General features: G+C 40.5%; 1 protein-coding gene across 1 annotated transcript in view; it reads right to left on the bottom strand.

Annotated features, from left to right (window-relative positions):
• pter (phosphotriesterase related) overlaps positions 1-18,556 on the bottom strand; it is a 63,130-nt gene extending 44,574 nt beyond the window's left edge. Inside the window, exons 1-2 of the mRNA XM_033013172.1 lie at positions 18,402-18,556; positions 17,577-18,023 (exon numbers count right to left, since the gene is read on the bottom strand). Coding sequence (XP_032869063.1) covers positions 17,577-18,008 — 432 coding nt within the window. The 5' untranslated portion in view covers positions 18,009-18,023; positions 18,402-18,556. The remainder of the gene's footprint in view (positions 1-17,576; positions 18,024-18,401) is intronic.
• Positions 18,557-19,001: the final 445 nt, after the last annotated feature.

The following is a 19,001-nucleotide window of genomic DNA, read 5'->3' as shown; positions in this document are numbered from 1 at the left end:
AGTTGTACTGGGCCCTGGTGAGACCACATCTGGAGTATTGTGTGTAGTTTTGGTCTACTAATTTGTGGAAGGACATCCTTGCTATTCAGGGAGTGCAGAGTAGGTTGACGAGGTTAATGCTAGGGATGGCGGGACTGTCATATGAGGAAAGATTGGAAAGACTGGCCTTGTATTCACTGGCATTTAGAAGGATGAGAGGGTATCTTATAGAAACGTATACAATTATAAAAGGACTGGACAAGCTAGGTGCAGGAAAAATGTTCCCAATGATGGGGGAGTCCAGAATCAGGGCCCACAGTCTAAGGATAATGGGGAGGCCATTTAAAACTGAGATGAGAAAAAACTTTTTCACCCAGAGTTGTGAATTTGTGGAATTCTCTGCCACAGGCAGTAGAGGCCAATTCACTGGATGAATTTAAAAGAGAGTTACAAGGAGCTCTAGGGTCTAGCGGAATCAAGGAATATGGGGGGAAGGCAAGCATGGGTTACTGATTGTGGATGATCAGCCATGATCACAATGAATGGCGGTGCTGGCTCAAAGGGCCAAATGGCCTCCTCCTGCACCTATTTTCTTTGTTTCTATCAGAGATGATTATCTTGTTCAGATATTGATAGGGTGACGGGTGTTGAAGAGCTGGAGGCAAGAAAAAAACAGGACCAATCTGGGCTGGTTACAAGTGTCTTTGGACAAAGCATTCAAACATTCATGTGATAGGAGCAGATTTAGGCCATTTGGCCCATCGGATTTACTCCGCCATTCAATTATCTTCTGATCTATCTTTCCCTCTCGACCCCATTCTCCTGCCTTCTCTTCATGAGGTTCTCCCCAAAACCTCGGACACCCGTACTAATCAATAATCCATCATTCTCTTAAAATCCCTTAAAAATATCTATTGACTTGGCCTCCACCGCCTTCTGAGGCTATGAATTCCACAAGGTGCCATGGTAAATCCATTGGTGGCTAGGGAATGTGTGATCTCAAGAGGGAAACAATATTGTGAACTGTGGTTGGAACTGGTTAAATATAACTAGGATGGAGGAAGGGGGCAAGGGGGAGCGAGAGGAAAGTGTAGGTAGAAACTCCTTAAAATTAGAGAATTCAATGTTCATACCGCTGGGTTGTAAGCTACCCAAGCGAAATATGAGGTGCCACAGGTACTGCAGATGCTGGTTACACCGAACATAGACACAAAATGCTGGAGTAATTCAGCGGGACAGGCAGCAACTCTGCATAGAAGGAATGGGTGGCATTTTGGGTTGAGACCCTTCTTCAGACTTAGAGTCAGAGGAGAGGGAGACACAGAGACAAGGAAGGATAAAGAAGACATAAATGGAGATGCAGATCAAGGAAAATGTAGAATAGATCATTGTTAGCTGGGAAAAGGTGACAACAAAGCATACAGAGATAAAATTCTATCTTTGAATTCTATCTTTTGTCTATCTTCGAAATATGAGGTGTTGTTCCTCTAATTTGTATGTGGCCTCATGCAAAATGGGTGTTGGGAACTGGGATGGTGGGGGAAGGGAACAAAAATAGGCCTGAAAGTGAATTGGAGAGAGACATGTAGAGAGGGGGTGGGGTGGTAAAATAGGAGTTATGGGTTACTGAAATAGCAAGATTCAATGTCATTTCATTGGCAACCAGGCAAGATATAAACAGGGACCGCGGAGTGTTTTTGAAAGTGGGGGGGGGGGGGGCTGAGCGGTCACTGATCACTGGCCTTGGGGGTACCTGGCGAGGGAGTGGAGCGACCGATTGGGGAGAGGGTATGAGAGGGCCCCCCCACCCCTTCCCACGGTAGGGACTTTTTGAAATGTTATGTATTAAAATCATGTTTTAGTACATTGTAGAAGTATGATTTCAATGTTTTTTTGTTTGAACTATTTTTAAGATTATGTAGGGCCTACATGAGAGATAGTTAATCGCTATTATATCATTTGCTGCCATATTTAACCCTTTCAGTAATGAAAGAGCTAATTGCTATTGCATTGCTTGCTGGGTTGCTTGACTGAATTTTTGTGGCTTTGCTTGTGTTTTTTTTTAGACAAGCTTTCTGGTTGAAGAGTTTAATCAGATAAGAGAGGCCCAGCTAGGGGAACTAACTGATAACGGGACAAGAAACCAGCTAGCACAGAAAAACAGCTCATTGTTAGGACTGGACTATTGCATCTTGGGACTATGGCTAATGTCTTTTTAATGCTTGGTTTTAAGCAAGAGGGTGAAAAACAACTCCATATTTGGACTTGGCTGGTGCTTTTTGGGACATCACCTAATGCCCTTGATATTCTGTGTACATGACTCTTGTTGTATAAAAGACCCCAAGATTCTGTGTTAATTTGAGTAGTATTTTGGGAGAACCAGAAGTATCACTGGATACGTCTGAACTGTAGCATCTCCAACCACTCCCGTCTGACGTCAAAGTAAAGCTTGTATGCTCTAACTTAACTCATTGTATTTGTCTGTTTTTTAAGAAGTGAACCTTATCATTGGCGTATAGTCCGCAGGACCTAATTGGGACCATCACGGATGAATGTGCAAGAGGTTAGAGTGACCGGGATCGGACAGGGAGAAAACTGAGCTCTCATTGGACCCTTTGAGACCGACCCCGTAGAAACTCCCGGTAACATCTGTTGTCCTTCGTCAGAGTTTAATCTGGTTCCCCGCCCAGGTCCTTAATACAGACAATGGTAAGACCAATTGTATATGTAGTTTGCTACCAAGAGAGAAGTCGGCAATTGGACAGAGCAAACTAAAAAGGTTTGTTGTAAATTATGTTTTTTTTAAATATATTTTTATTAGAAGTAGACATATTATAAAGTATAGTTACATATTATAGTAAAAATACTTTTCATATACATCAGTCATACATTATTAAAATTTTCAATTATCAATTACTTCTGCTTCTAGTGTTTTTATTTTTTATAGAAAGAGAGAGAAAGAGAGGGTAGAAAGTTTCAAATTAAAAAAAACAGAAAAACAGAGGAGGTGGAATGGGTTACCTGTAATACGTCAATGGAGATATGTTCGTAGATTATAAAGTATAGCTTTTCATCTGATCCTGAGTTCAAGTTTCAGTTGGGTCCTCGTGCTGGGCCAATCTATCCCTTCAGATAGTTAATGAATGGAGCCCAGATTTTATCGAAGATATCTTGTTTGTCCATTAAGACAAGTCTAATTCTTTCTAAGTATAGGGTCTCCGACATTTCCGTAATCCACATTTTAATTGTGGGGGTTGTAGGGCCTTTCCAAAATTTTAATATTAATTTTTCCCCGATTATTATACTGTAGTCGAGGACATTTCTTTGGTTTGTTGTGAGTGTTAAACTTTGTTCTGATATTCCAAGTATTATTAATTTTGTGGCTGGGTACAGTTTTGTATTAATAACTTCTGAAGTTATTTCAAAAATATCAGTCCAGAAATGTTTAAGTTTTATACAGTTTGCAAACGTGTGTGTTAAATTAGCCTCTAGATGTAGACATTTATCACAAATAGGAGAGATTTGTGGGAAGATTCTATTTAGTTTTATTTTAGAGTAGTGTAGTCTATGTAAGACCTTGAATTGTATTAAAGTATGTCTGGCATTTAATGAACATTGATGTATTTGTTGTAAACTTTCGTCCCACATATCTTTCGTTATAGGGTGATCTATTTCATTTTCCCATTTGTATCTATATGGTTCGGTCGGTGGTACCTCGTTGTTTAGTAGGGTGTTATTAATATAAGCTATTAGTTTTTCAGTATTAGGATGCTTGTTCAAACATTCATCAAGAATTTCTGATTCCCTACTCCTGTAGACTTGTGTATTAGATTTAACATAATCTCTAATTTGTAGATATCTGAAAAAATTATTTGAGTGCAGTGCATAATTCTGTTGTAACTCTTGAAATGAAAGAAAAGTGCCTTTCCCATAAAGATGTCCAATATTTTTGATTCCATAATTTTTCCATTGTGTGAAACCTTTGTCCATAAAGGATGATTTTAATAAAGGATTATTTACAATGGGAAGGCATAATGGTATATTATTCAATTTTAAATCTTTTTTTATTTGTTTCCAAATTCGTATTCCACTTTGTATTATGGGGTTTTCTTTATAGGTTTTTTTGTGCAGTTTTGTGGGGGCAAATATGATCAGACCTATTTCAAAAGGTAGACAGTCTTCCTTTTCCATCATTAACCAATCTGGTTGTCGATCCATTTCTTCCAGCCAGAAATTCATGTTTTTAATATGGACTGCCCAAAAATAAAATAAGAAATTTGGCAAAGCCAAACCTCCATTTATCTTTGACTTACATAAATGTTTTTTACTTATTCTATGATTCTTATAATCCCAGACAAAACTTGTAACAATGGAGTCGACTTTTTTGAAAAAAGTTTTTGGAATATATATCGGAATTAATTGAAATAGGTACAGCAGTTGCGGTAAAAAAATCTTTTTTATAGCATTAATTCTCCCAAGCATAGAAATGGGGAGTGTTTTCCAGTATTGAATATTCTTATGTAGTTTATTCAGTAAGGGTGGGAAATTTAGTTTAAATAAAGAGGTATATGTCTTAGTTACATCGATTCCTAAGTATTTAAATTTATCTTTAACTATTTTAAAAGGGGATTGTTGTATTGTATGTAAATTGAATTTTGTTATTGGCATGATTTCACTTTTATTCCAATTAATTCTATATCCCGAAAACTGACCAAATTGAGTTATTAGAGTTAATAAGTTTGGAATACTAGTTTCTAACTTTGTAATATATATTAGTACATCATCTGCATATAAGGAAATTTTATTCCTTGTGTCTCTAGTATTGTATCCATATATTCCTGGATGGTTTCTAATGCTTTCTGCTAGGGGTTCGATTGCAAGAGCAAATAATAGTGGGGATAGTGAACATCCTTGTCTACAGCCTCTAGAGAGATTAAATTTAGTTGATAACATTTTGTTTGTTAATATTCTGGCTGTTGGATTAGAATATAACAATTTAACCCATGTACAGTACTTCTCTCCTAGTTGAAATTTTTCCATCACCGAAAATAAATATGGCCATTCTACCTGGTCAAATGCTTTTTCAGCATCTAACGAAATAATTGCTAGATCTACATTAGGAATTCTATTGGAGTATATAATATTAAATAATCTTCTCAGATTATAAAATGAATAACGTTTTGGGATAAACCCTGTTTGGTCGGGATGTATTACTTTACTGATCACTAAGCTCAATCTATTAGATAAAATTTTAGTTAATATTTTCTGATCAGTATTTAAGAGGGCTATAGCTCTGTATGAACCTGGGTCTTCAAGATCCTTGTCCGTTTTTGGTATGAGTATGATTGTAGATTCATTTAGTGTTTCTGGGAGTTTCTGTTGAGTGTAGGCGTATTTGTACATTGTCTGTAGGCGTGGGGAAAGCAAATCATAATTTTTTTAATAAAATTCAGAATTTAGACCATCGGGGCCTGCAGCCTTTCCGTTTTTTAAAGATTTGATTGACTCTTCGATGTCTTTTATCGTAATTTCAGCCATAAATTATGTATTTTGCTACCAAGAGAGTAGTCGGCATTTGGATAGAACAAACTAAAATGGTTGGTCGTAAATTTCCATATTTTTGCTACTAGGAAAGTAGTTGGTAAGAGATTTTGCTACTGGGAAAGTAGTCGGCAATTGGCTCCGCAAACTAAAAAAGTTTGTCGTTCACAAAGTAGCCAGGCAGAGAAGAGACTCCCGACTATGGGGAATAATCTGGATAAAAATGACGGGGGAACACCCGTCCAACATGTGTTATTTGAATCCTAAAAGTAAGAAAGACTGTAGAATATTAAGTTATCAGTTAACCAAACGTTTGGGAGATGAATCTTGGCCAGTCGAAGGAACATGGATTGTACAAACTGTTAAAAAAGCAGAAAAGATGAAAAAGGATGGTATAACTAACAATCCTTTTGATGATTGTTCTGCTTTTGAAGATGGGTTTCGGCCCGAAACGTTGCCTATATCCTTCGCTCCATAGATGCTGCCGCACCCGCTGAGTTTTTCCAGCACTTTTGTCTACCATCGATTTCCAGCATCTGCAGTTCCTTCTTAAACATACCTAACTATTGGGATGTGTTACAAGCAGAATGTAATTTGCATGATAAAACAACAGGATAAGGCTGAAAAAAGAAAAGGCCTGATTGAGTCGCAAATTAAGAAACAATTGGTAAAAGAAAAAGGGGAAAAAAAGGCGCTACAACAAAATAACCCCGGAGACCCCTTGTCTGGCATGGCAACCCTGTTTTTGGAAGAGGGGGAATGGGTAACAAAGTCAGGAATAGTGTAGACCACCTCCCCTATATGCTCGGGCAGCAGGAGCAACTCCACTAAGATCCCATAGGGAGAGGGGGGGGGGGGAAGGGGGGCTCCAGCCACTCCTCAGGGAAGGGCACCCCCAGAAGAAAATGATACTGATAGCTAATCGGAGACTAAAAAGGAAGATGAGAAAGAAGCAGAGAAAGGTCTGATGCAGAAGAGGAAGGACGAGCAGTAATTAATCCAGCAGAGAGAGAGTTAAACAATGCAGAGCCAGAGTATAATTGAGACAGGATACTACTGTCGGCCCTTGCCTCTGCCAAAGCACCGAATTCTGCACATTGGTCCCCACAGACCCAAAGATTCTAGTAAACAGAACGGCCTTGCCAAGACATGGGTGTTGTAAAGTTAATACAGAGGGATTTTTGGAAACGAGAGGGCAGTTCCATTGACTCTTTGACATGCCTCTGGCTAACCCCTTTCAGAAAAGTTTGTGTAGCTGATGTTTTTCTGTCCGTTCTTTTATATCATATACACTGTCTCACGAATGTTGGTAAGGAGGGAAAACAATGGAGATACAATTTCAAAACCTAATTGTGATGCCCATTTTCCTTTGTGAAAAATCCATATTAATTCAGTACATCACGTGTGGAATGGTGGGGAAGCTTATGAGCGTATTTGGGTGTATCACAGTTTTAAGAATTTGAATAATTTCCTTGAGGTGTGTTTAATTGTGTTACTTTTGGGTGATACTTTTATTGTTTTAAAGTGTGTGAATATCTGAGATTTAATAATATTGAATGAGGTGTGGCAACTTGTGAGTGAATGTCACAGAGAAAAAAAAATGTTTTAAGAGGTAGTGTCTCTTTAAGAAGTTGCAACTGTGTGGGGGTGGAGCCAAACACAGTTATTTTATTTTCCTTTGTTCTTTAGATATGCTTATCTATTTATGTGGAAATTAACTGTTTATTCGTTGTTTTCTTTTGACTCTTAAACAGAGTAGAGATGCAAAGATGCAGTTTGTTTTGGCTAATCGATGTTTTACGTTGTTTTTTTCCCCCTAATTCAAATCTTTTGAGGTGAGTTCAAAAAGAGACCTGGATGCTTTTGGCATCCTGATTAGATAAGATTGGAAATATCAATATCGCAGAGAAAAAGAAAATGTTGATTTGGGAAAATTGTGCTTGGTATGCATTTATGCGAGGAATTTAAGGTTGTGAATTTGGGGAGATAGATTGGAACAATTGGGAATTATTTTTTAATTGTTTTTTCTTAATAATCTATTTTTTTAAAGGGTTTGAGGATATTGGCGAAGCTATGGATTACTGATTTTGAGTTTTTTGAGTTATTTTGAGAAAGCTTGTTTTGATGTGATCATAGTGTTTATCTTTTAGAATGCAAATGAGCAGCCAGGTTCCTGTCTACACGGAAGGTGATGAAGGAGGCTTCAGCCTTGTCAGTAGTTAAAGACTGATTTCACATTTCCAAACACCCGCAGAGTTTTGGATTAGTGCAGGGAATGAATAGGACACTAAAGAGTTTAAGTAAAGTCTTGACTGAGACTGGACAGAACAACCCCAGCTAGAGAGACAGGATTGACGACTTTTGAATTGATAACAGGACAAGCTCCTTGAAATGAGGGTGACCCCAGGCTACATACCCCCTGGGGTGCTACTAGAGTGTGGAAGTTACACCGATAGGCCCTCAGCGATTAACTAATTATGTATGCATAGCAATTAAATCATGCCTTGCCAGGTTTGAATTCCCAGGTACGAGAGGCACAGAAGCCACTACCAATTGAACACAGGGATGAGTCCATACTGTCGGATTACATATTGATACTGGGACCAGAAGAAATTGAGACTGTGTTGAAAGTAACTGTAACAAGTGCTACCAACAACATCAACCACCGTGAAGATTGAACAACACCAAAATTATATTTGGACATGGCTGGTGCTTCTTGGGACATCACCTAATGCCCCTGATATTCTGTGTACGTGACTCTTGTTGTATAAAAGACCCCACGATTCTGTGTAATTTGAGTGGTATTTTGGGAGAACCAGAAGTATCACTGGATATTTCTGGACTGTAGCATCTCCAGCCACTCCCGTCTGACGTAAAAGTAAAGCTTGTATGGTTTACTTTAACTCATTGTTTTTGTCTGTTTTTTTAAGAAGTGAAACTTATCAATAGAAGCAGGTGATCATTATTTTTGTTATTGCTCGACCTCCAAAAACTGGGGGGTAATAGTACAGGACATCCTGTAAAGTGGGGGGATATATCCCCCATTTGTCCCCGCCCCCCCACGGATCGACGCCAGTGCCAATTCAAGACGTTCGCATTTCTACGGATGCCGTTTGGTTTACGGAACGCAGCTCAATCGTTCCAGCGTTTCATGGACCACGTACTCTCGGTGACATTTCGAGTCGAGAATCTTCTTCAGACTAGTTAGGGATAAGGGAAACGAGTGATATAGACGATGATGTAGAGACATCTATATCTCTTGTTTCACTTATCCCTAACTAGTCTGAAGAATAGTCTCGACCCGAAACATCACCCATTCCTTCTCTCCAGAGATGCTGCCCGTTCCGCTGAGTTACTCCAGCTTTTTGTAACTATCTGAAGAAGGGTCTCGACCCGAAACATCACCCATTCCTTCTCTACAGAGATGCTGACTGTCCCGTTGAGTTACTCCAGCATTTTGTGTCTACCTTATATTCTGTTGGCTTCAGCCTCAAAAAACTCCTCTTTCAACAGTATTTTCCTTTCATAAATCCATGTGGACAGTGCCATTTCTAAAATTATTTTCCAAGTGGACTTTTAACACTCCCTTAATAATAAATTCCAAAAATGTACCCACACGGCAAATTTTTGGAATCTATTATTAAGGGAGTGTTAAAAATGCACTTGGAAAATAATTAGGATAACTGGCAACAAAAAAAGCATTAAAGTGCACAGAAAATATTAGGCTAACTGGTAACAATACACAATATGCAAATCCAGTCCAGAGACTTCACTTTCATGAATGTTGTTGTCACAAGGTCATGAAAGTGATTATATCTCTCTCCTGCATTAAGGGATACCTGCAGCTGCACTATACCATTGCTCCAACACAAATACTTACTGTCACTTATATTCTATTGCCCTTTTTTTGTTTTGGAGCTATGCTTAATTAATCTGGGTGACAGACCGCATTGAGTCTCTGAATTAGAAGGGTACAGAGGTTGAAATTATGTTCTGATGGTCACTGCATTTTTGCGCCTTAGTTTTATTTTCAATTATGCATTTTTGTTATGTTCAGATGAGTATATCAAGCAAATCTTCCTTTTCAACCAGGTTCCTCCTGGCTGGAATAATTGTACTCGGTAAACAATTAAACATGTTGAATGATTTATTCCAATCAATGTTAATACTTTCATAACTATTTAAAGCCAGTTTGTTTGTCCACACAAATTCATATTCTGGAAGTCACAAAGACAGTAAAATTTACCCTTCAGAAATGCTCAACAACAATTTGGAAACTCTCTTTACTATGTTAATGAAACATATAGCACCTGAAGACTCACTGATTTATATTAGTTCCACCTGCCTGTGTTTGGCTTATGCCCTTCTGCACCTATCCAATACATCTACCTGTCTAAATGTTTCTTAAACATGGTGATAGTTCCTGTCTCAATTACCTCCTCTGTCTGACTGCTGAGTTACTCCAGCATTTTGTATCTTTTCTTGTAAAACAGTATCTGCAATTCTTTGTGTCTACCTACTACTTTCGTAATCAGGTTTTTACGCAATTACCCAAAAAAGCGACAGTCATTGAAGAAATGACAACCTATTTGGCTGCGTAAAAGTGACTGACTCACTGCGGTTAACTTTGCTCTTCTGCTGAAAGTGAAAATTACCTTCCCGTGTGCTGCATGACCGTTTAAGATATAAGTAATGTGCTTCTGACATATTTGCCAAAATAACAGCAGAATGATCCATTAACCAATAAATTCTTGGCCAGTGATGGGGCAATCTGTTTCTGGCATCTAAATGATTATATTGGAAATAAGTAGGCTGACTAATAATAGGCAATCTTATAAAGTAGAAAACACATAAAATAATTTTAATATTTATATCCTATTAAAACCACTTCTAGTTTTATATGGATTACTATATAAAGTACAAAAGGAAACGTGTATTCTGCATGTCTGTAACACTATTACATGATAGTAGTAAGTCTTCACTGGTTTTATCTATATTCAAGGTGAACTGAGAATATGAGGATTTAAGAATATAAGAAATAGGAGCAGGAATAAGCCCCACTATTCAATAAGGTCATGATTGAGCTGATTTTTGCCTCAAATCCATTGTTTTTCCTAAACTCCCATTACCTTTGACCTACTTTTACACCTAAAATCTATCCATCACAGCACTAAATATATTCAGTGTTTCAGCCTCCATTCCCCACTGAAACAAGCTGTTTCAAAGACTCATGACCCTCTGACAGAAGAAATTCCCCGTATGTCGATGTCTGGCCCTTATTCTGAAATGTTGATTCCAGATCCCCAAATGAGGAATTACCCCATCATTTCACTTTAGAATTGCACGAATTTCATTAAGGCCAACTCTCAGTAAAGGCCAAACCAGCTCAATCATTTCTCATAGATAGCCCTTTCATTCTCCTTTTCCGAACTGCCTTCAATGCAAGTAAAACCCTATAGAGGCTGCAGATGCTAGACACTAGAATAAAAAGTGAATTGCTAGTGGACTAGCAAAGTGTCAGGACGAATCTGTGGAGAAAGCAACAGAGTTGTTGTTGTTCTTCTTCTTCTTGCGTATGGCGTGCACCGCCTAAAGTTGTAGGACAACTTGTTCTATTTGATCTTATTTGATTGTGCATGCCGGGTTGATTGCATTCATCGAAACAGGGCGGGCCACGTGAAGGTTGCAATCTTCCACCCCAACAACAGAGTTGATGTCTGAGCATTTCCAACATTTTACAGTTTTTGTTCTGGATTGCCTGCATTTGCAGTTTTTGCTTTTCGACCCAGTAGTCCAGGTATGGTGCAGCCTTGAACATTTCCAGCAAGACTTGCCTATTTTTTATTCTCCATCACCCTTGCAATGAAAGCCAATAGTCTATTTGCTTTCCTAATTATTTTCTGTACTTGTCAGGCTAACCTTTTGTGTTTCATAGATGAGGACACCCAGACCTCACTATTCATCAGCATTTTGTAGTCTCCTTCCATTTTAACCAATATTACAATTTTTCTATTGTTCCTCGCAACATGGATAACATTTCCCCACTATATACTCCATCTGTCAAAACTTTCTCCATCCACTTAAACCAAACTATATTTACATACACTTCATATTCTCCTTCTTTCCTACTCCCGTTGGGCAGAAGATACAGAAGGTTGAAAATGCACACTACCCAACACAGGAATGGCTACTTCCCCTCTGCTATCAGCCTTCCATAAGTCCTTCCATAAGCAAGGGTAAGCTAAGCTAGGGTACTCTTCAACTCCACCCATTGCATCTGTGTGGAGTTTGCACATTCTGCCGGTGACAGCTTGGTTTTCATCTGGCCACTCCGGTTTCCTCCCACATCCCAAGTGCAGGTTTGTAAGTTACAATTAGCCTCGGTAAATTGCCCCAAGTGTGTGGGGAGTGGATGAGAAAGTGGGACAACTGAGAACTAGTGTGAACGGGCGATCGATGGTCTTTGTGGACTTGGTGGACTGAAGGACTTGTTTCCATGCTGTATCCCTAAACTAAACTAAAACCAAGTTAAATAAACAAAGAAGAAAAAGGAATCAATTAGATTGCAGATCTTCTGGTGTAGGATCTGAGAACTAATTTCCTAAGGTAGTCTCAGCAGATTGGTGAGACCACCCCATGCTAAACTCTGCGGGGGTGTTAGCAAACGGTGCTAACTAATGCCGTGTACTTGCACTTAACTATGCATGAGTGGAAGTTAAATATGTGCTGGCAATTGAAATGGATTAGACATGCAAGGATACACACAAGGAACTGAAACCCCAGTCTATAATAACAAAATGTAACTTTTATGTAATGGTTTTCCCACAGGGCGAATGGCTAACTTGAATTTAAAAAATTGTGATTTCACCACATCCATTACTCATGTTTAGACCTACAGGATTCTGTGCAAGGTAGGTACTTATACCTCCTTCTGTCAATTTTTAAACTTAATTTCCCTGCTTCTGGGTTGATCTGACACTTAAATGACCACAGTTGCAAACACCCCATCAGAAAAATAACTTGCCAGTTAATTATTTAAAGTAAATGATTTAAAGTTTACAAGCAGCTCATCCAGAACACTGCCTGTGTATAGTCCACAGTGCATTGTGATTGTGTAATAACTAGCCTGGCATATTCTCTTTAACATTAACTCTTTGGCCTACAATGCCAGTGACAAACATGATGCCAAGTTAAACTAATCTCCTCTGCCTGCATGTGATCCGTATCCCTCCATTCCCAGCTTATCCATGTGTCTCTCTAACAGCCTCTTAAATGCCACTATTGTATCCGCCTCCATCTCCATACTTGGCAGCAATTTCCAGGCACCGATCATCCCCTCATGGCGGCTTTTCATGGCATCTCACATCCAGAGAACATTGCAGAAAGTCTCATCGCAACTAATTACTTCAATAGGCAAGATTGTTTATTTGTAATACTTATGTGCACTGGATATGAACCAGAATTATGAAATTCTTACTTGCTGCAGCTTTGCGGGCACATTAGCACAACTACAATAAAAGCACAATAAATTGTCAGTTATTCTAAATAAACGAGATCATGACAGTGCCAAATCCAAAGTAGGTGGATCAATCAAGTAGTTCAGTAGGTTGGAGGTGGTTGCGGTGAAATTGCATTAGGTTGTGCAGGGGGCGAGTCAAGAACCTAATTATTGATGACAAGAAGTTGCTCTTGAACCTGGTGGTAACAGTTCTCAGGCTCTGTCACCTTCTTCCTGTTAGTGGCAACAAGAATAGATCATGACTGAGGTAGTGTGGGTCTTTGGTGATATTAGCTGCCTTCATGAAATAGTGTTTCTTGTAGATCTCCTTGATGGTGGGAAGGTCAATACCCATGAGGGATTGGGCAATGTCCACCATTTTCTGCAGCATGATTCATTCTCGAGCATTTGAATTTCTAAACCAGGCCACGATGCAACCAGTTACTATGCTCACCACCGTACATTTGTAGAAGTTCGACAGAGTATTTGGCAACATGCTGTATCTCCTCAAAGCTCTGAGGAAGCACAAGCGCGAATGAGCTTTCTTTGCAATTGCATTAATGTTGTGGGCCCAGAACAGCTCAGAGATGCGTACACCCAGGAACTTGAAGATGTTGACTCTCTCTTCCACCATCCCGTGAATGAGGACAGGTGCAGGGTCCCTTGGCATTCCCTTCCTAACGTTAACAATTACCTCTTTGGTGTCACTAATGTTGACAATAATACCGTGGTATCATTAGTGAATTTAAAGACTTTTAACATCTTGACACATTTGTAATATGGGTGGAGTTAGAGTTTAACTATTATTAGGTTGGAAATAAAAATTCTGGGTTTATTTTGTGATTGATACAAATAAGACAATTTGGCTTGTGTCAATTGAGATATTTTGAATTTATATGAGTGAATTCTAACTAGCATTCTAACTAGCATTAACAATATATTAACAAGAATATTGCAACAAAGACATTTTCATGCATCCCTGAAAGTGTGTGTCCTACAGGTCTACAGGTGCTCGTGATGAGTCAGGAGCTACAGTATTTATTGCACCATGAATTCCACAATGTTTTAAGCTGCTGTCAATGTGAAACTGCATCACTTTAAGGCAAGAAAGTCAGATGGTTCAAAGTAAACACTGCGAATTGTCACAGTTTAATTTCCCTTGAGACTAAACATCAAAATCCTGGTTATATTTCCATGTTTTAAGGAAGTAATTTCAATCAAAGGTTATCGGCATCGTAGTTCCTATGTCAAATGCTCCTCTTTGCATGTTGTGCTACACTCGTAAATTCATTTGAGGCTGGTTATTTCATTCTGAAATTAAAAGGATTTTGATGTTGTTGTGACTCCTTTTAAAAAAGTGACATAGACATATGAATGTGAAGACATGCATAAATTACAATTATATATTAAAAAATGCACAGATTTAATAATATTACAGGGTGTATTGCTACAGCGAGTGGGGCAGCAGAGTGGTGTAGCAGGTTGAACTGTTGCCTCACGGCTTCAGTAGCTCAGATTCAATCTTGACCCCATGTGGTGCTGTCAGTATAGCCTCTGCATGTTCTCCCAATCATCCTGTTGTTCCAGTGCTCCAGTTTCCTCCCACATCCCAAAGATCTGATCATAAAGGTCTGTGTCCTGGCTGCGTTGCGGGCTTGGCCTGGCCAAGCATAGCCGTTGGTGTTCTGTGTCGCTGCTCCACCGCCGTAGGCCGCGTCCGGTCCACGTGCTCGACCTCCTGGTTCAGCCGAGCCCCAGGTAGCTACAGTGCCTCCAGCAGCTCACACTCCGTCACTGCACTCGCTCCTTCAGCCAGTCTGCTTACCGGCCCTCCAGGAGGGTTCCCTTGATCCGCGGCGGGCGAGCAGAGCCTTCCGGGCGGGTTCCAGTCGAAGGGTCCTCTGTCCATCATGGGAGAGTCTCGTGTCTGTGACGGGCAGGCTCCAGTCTGTGACGCGGGTCCACCGCCTCGTCGGGCCCAGCTGGACCGTCTGGGCGGATGCTCGGTCTACGGGCCAGGGCACTCCCCGGGATATTCCCGCCATGCGTCTCTCCTCGCTCTGCTAGCGGCCGGCCCGGACCTGGTCGGCTCCGCGGCAGCAGCTCATTGCCCATGTTGTTGCCCATCTTCCATTTGTGTGACCGAAACATTCTTTCATATTCCTATGCGTCCCCAGTCCATTATTATATATCCGGAAAAGAGAATGGTTCTAATATCAATTGCTGTAGAACCTTATTGTATATTTCTCACCAATTAGAAAAATATATCTGACGTCTATACTTTAACCAATTATGTACTCAAATTACAATCAAGGATACAATTGATGGATAGGAAAGGTTTAGAGGGATGTAGGCCAAACACAGGCATGTGGGACTAGTGTAGATGGGGCAACTTGGTCAGCGTGTGCATGTTGGGCTGAAGGGGCTATTTTCTTGCTGTATGACTCAGTCGCTTAATCTAAGTTGCTACTGTTCCACAACTCATTATTTGGTACTTTATTAAATGCTAATAAAACTAGAAAAATACTGGAATGACTCAGGTCAGGGAGCACCTGTGGAAAGAAGGGGAGAGCGAGTATTAACTCAGCTTTTTCCTGCACAGATGCTGCCTGACATCCCGAGCATTTGCACCATTATCTGGTTTATTTCAGATATCCAGCATTTGAGCTATTTTGTTTTTCATTTATTGACAGTTGTGATCATTAATAAGAATTTCATTTCTGCAATAACAAAAGTTTTTGGGTTTATTACTGCAGATATTTCGATTTGGGCTTTAAATGATGAGCTATTGTTTTAAAGGTACCCATCTAATAATAGTTCATCTATTTCTGGATATGGTGTAATCCAATTATTTAAGATTTGACTGAGGTCATACAGCCATACAGCACTGAAACAGGCCCTTCATCCCATCTTGCTCATGCCGACAAGATGCCCCATTTTGAACCAGTCCCACCTGCCTGCATTTAGGCCCATATTCCTCTAAACATTTCCAATCCATGTACCTGTCCAAATGTATTTGAAATGTTGTTATAGCACCTGCCTCAACCATCTCCTCTTACAGCTTGTTCCATATACACACAATCCAAGGGATGTTTCCACGGTACACACAAAATGCTGGAGGCAGGGCCAGGCAGCATTTCTGGAGAAAAGGAATAAGTGAGCTTTCTTCAGACTGAAAGTATATTTTGGAGGTGAAAAAAAGGCCAGAACAAATCAGGGCTGGCAACAGATGACATCAGGAAGGGTGGAGCCGATAAAGGCCCCATTGTTGGCTGGGGAAGGTTTGGTAACAAGAGAGATACGAGTATGCGACCAGTGGAACTGGTAGGATGACTAGGGAGGGGGAGGGTTTATTCAACTCGTTTGAGTAGACCTGCAAGATCATCATCTCACAGCTTTTGACCATATGGCACAAGCATTAAGGTGGTGCAAAAATTGGTTGAGTGATGTAAAGAAGAAGAATGGAACTGATAATGATTCATACCACCTTTCCCTACATAAAATAAGCCACCGAATAATAACATACAACTCCGAACTTGAAACAACACTTAATTGTTAGTGATCAACGGGTGGATAAAACCCCATAGAGGGATAGGGTGCTATTGGAGACAAATGGGATTAGTACAGATGAGCAAAATAATCGGATATGGTGAATTTAAGGACTAATTTCTTTGCCGTACAACTTTGTGAAGCTATGAGATCAACTATATTTGATTTATTCTGGTGAACATTCAAATATCTCCTCTCTATCCCAACCTTCCTCCTGACACTGAAGAAGGGTCTCAACCCGAAACGTCACCCATTCCTTCTCTCCAGAGATGCTGCCTGTCCCGCTGAGTTACTCCAGCATTTCGTAACCTCCTCCCTCCTGACACAATACATTATTGAAGAAGCAACACTATCATAGTCATAGAGCATGGAAACGGGCCATTTGGCCCAACTGACTCATGCCGCATCTACACTAGTCGCACCTGCCTGCGTTTGGCCCATATCCCTCTAAACCTATCCTATCCATGTAACTGTCTAAATGTTTCTTGAAGGTTGCAATAGTACCTGCCTCAACTACCTCCTCCGGTAGCTTGTCCTATACACCAACCCCCTTTGTGTAAAAAAAAGTTACCCCTCAGGTTCCTATTAAATCTTTCCCTCCTCGCCTTAAACCCATGTCCTCTGGTTCTTGATTTCCCTACTCTGAGCAAAATATTCTGTGCATTTAGCTGTTCTATTCCTCTCCTGATTTTGTACACCTCTATAAGATCACCCGTCTTGCTAGGAGTGATAGGAGCAGAATTAGGCCTTTCAGCCCATCAAGTCTACTCCACCATTCAATCATGGCTGATCTATCTCTCCCTCCTAACCTCATTCTCCTGCCTTTTCCCCATAACGTCTGACCGGTAACCGGTAGTCCCTGACATCCTGGTAAATCTTATCTGCACCCTTTCCACCTTGACAACATCTTTCCTATATCATTGTGACCAAAACAATTGCATTACTGTGACGCTTCTGTCCAAAGGACCTGATTCCCCCCACCCCACCCCACCCAGTGATGTACACTTACATGTTCCACAGTCATGTTCTGCGTTTCAGGGGAGTGAGTTGCACCCACATAGAATCCTGCCCCTGCAATTACATGAACACCGGTTTCCTGAGAAAGGCGTCGGAGAGTCTTCACATCTCTACAAATCCCTGTCGTGGTGTTCTCCACGATAGTTCCACCTCCTGCTTTCTTAAACTGTAGCAGCTCCTCTTTCACCACCTCGGCCTCTTCGTTCAACAAGAGGTTGCCCCTGTGACTGTACGGGTTCTGTTGAAGCCAGTGCATGTTACTCATGGCTATCGGCATTTCCGAGCGCTCTTCTTGCCCGGGAGCCGGCGGCGAGTAGCAACAAGCGAAACTCAAGGCCAAGTGCTCGTGGGGCAAGGTACGACCCAGCTGACTAGGATCGATCAGCCCCTGAACAGTCTGAACTTTCCCACTTAACCCAGGCATTTTCTTGGGAAGCACCTGAAAAGCAGCAACAAACAGTCGATTAGGTGCAGCTTGCTCGCTTGCAATCGCGGTAGAATGTAATTAGAGAATTTAGTTTTGAACAGACCGCTTCACGCGAGTTAGCTTGAAATCATTGCAAAAGCTAGAATGTGTGCAAACCTAAACCAAGCCGCCAGTTTTAGTGATCGCAACAGATTAAAGCCACGTATAAGATTTGCATTGTGAACTATTTATAGATTTTCAATTTAACGTCAACTTCCTAGGGAGGGACGATCCAAATCAGAGGTTTAGTTTATTTTAGTCCTGCAGAGCTCGCTTACTACTCTTGTTTGATCTGCGCTGTGATCAGAAAAAAGCGGTTGCATAAATTCGATGTCGGTGTCTGCAACTCACCAGCTGGAAATCCCGGGCCGCTTGTCTATTACAACTTGTCAATCTTCACTTCCGCCTCGGTCGGCCAGGCTTCACTACACTTCACCAAAGCTACGCCAGAGCCTTTCTCGCGAGTTTTCCCATGTACTTTGCTCCTTAATGCAACTCTGCATGAATATTTGCGGCTGAACGCAAACAGTCGAGTTGTACGGAAGGGAAGAGGAAAAAAGCTGGAGTAACCCAGCGGGTCAGACAACATCTGGAGAAAAATAACAGGTGACATTTCAGGTCGAGCCACTTCTTCAGACTGAGAGTCAGGGGAAAGGGAAACGAGAGATATAGACAGTGATATAGAGAGATATAGAACAAATTAATGAAAGATATGCAATAAAAGTAACGATGTTAAAGGAAACAGGCCATTGTTAGCTGTGGGCTGGGTGAAAACGAGTTACAGACAATGAGACTCAACATGACGACTTTGAACTTAGTACAGTGACCTTAGTACAGGGGAGGAACAGAGAGAGAGAGGGGATGCAAAGGTTAATTGAAGTTAAATAAATCAATATTCATACTACTGGGTTGTAAGGTGCCCAATCGAAATATGAGGTGCTGTTCCTCCAA

This window comes from Amblyraja radiata, chromosome 2, assembly GCF_010909765.2.
Source record: "Amblyraja radiata isolate CabotCenter1 chromosome 2, sAmbRad1.1.pri, whole genome shotgun sequence".
Taxonomy (NCBI): domain Eukaryota; kingdom Metazoa; phylum Chordata; class Chondrichthyes; order Rajiformes; family Rajidae; genus Amblyraja; species Amblyraja radiata.
Note: the sequence above shows the minus strand (reverse complement) of the source record. Positions and strands in the feature narration are given on the sequence as shown.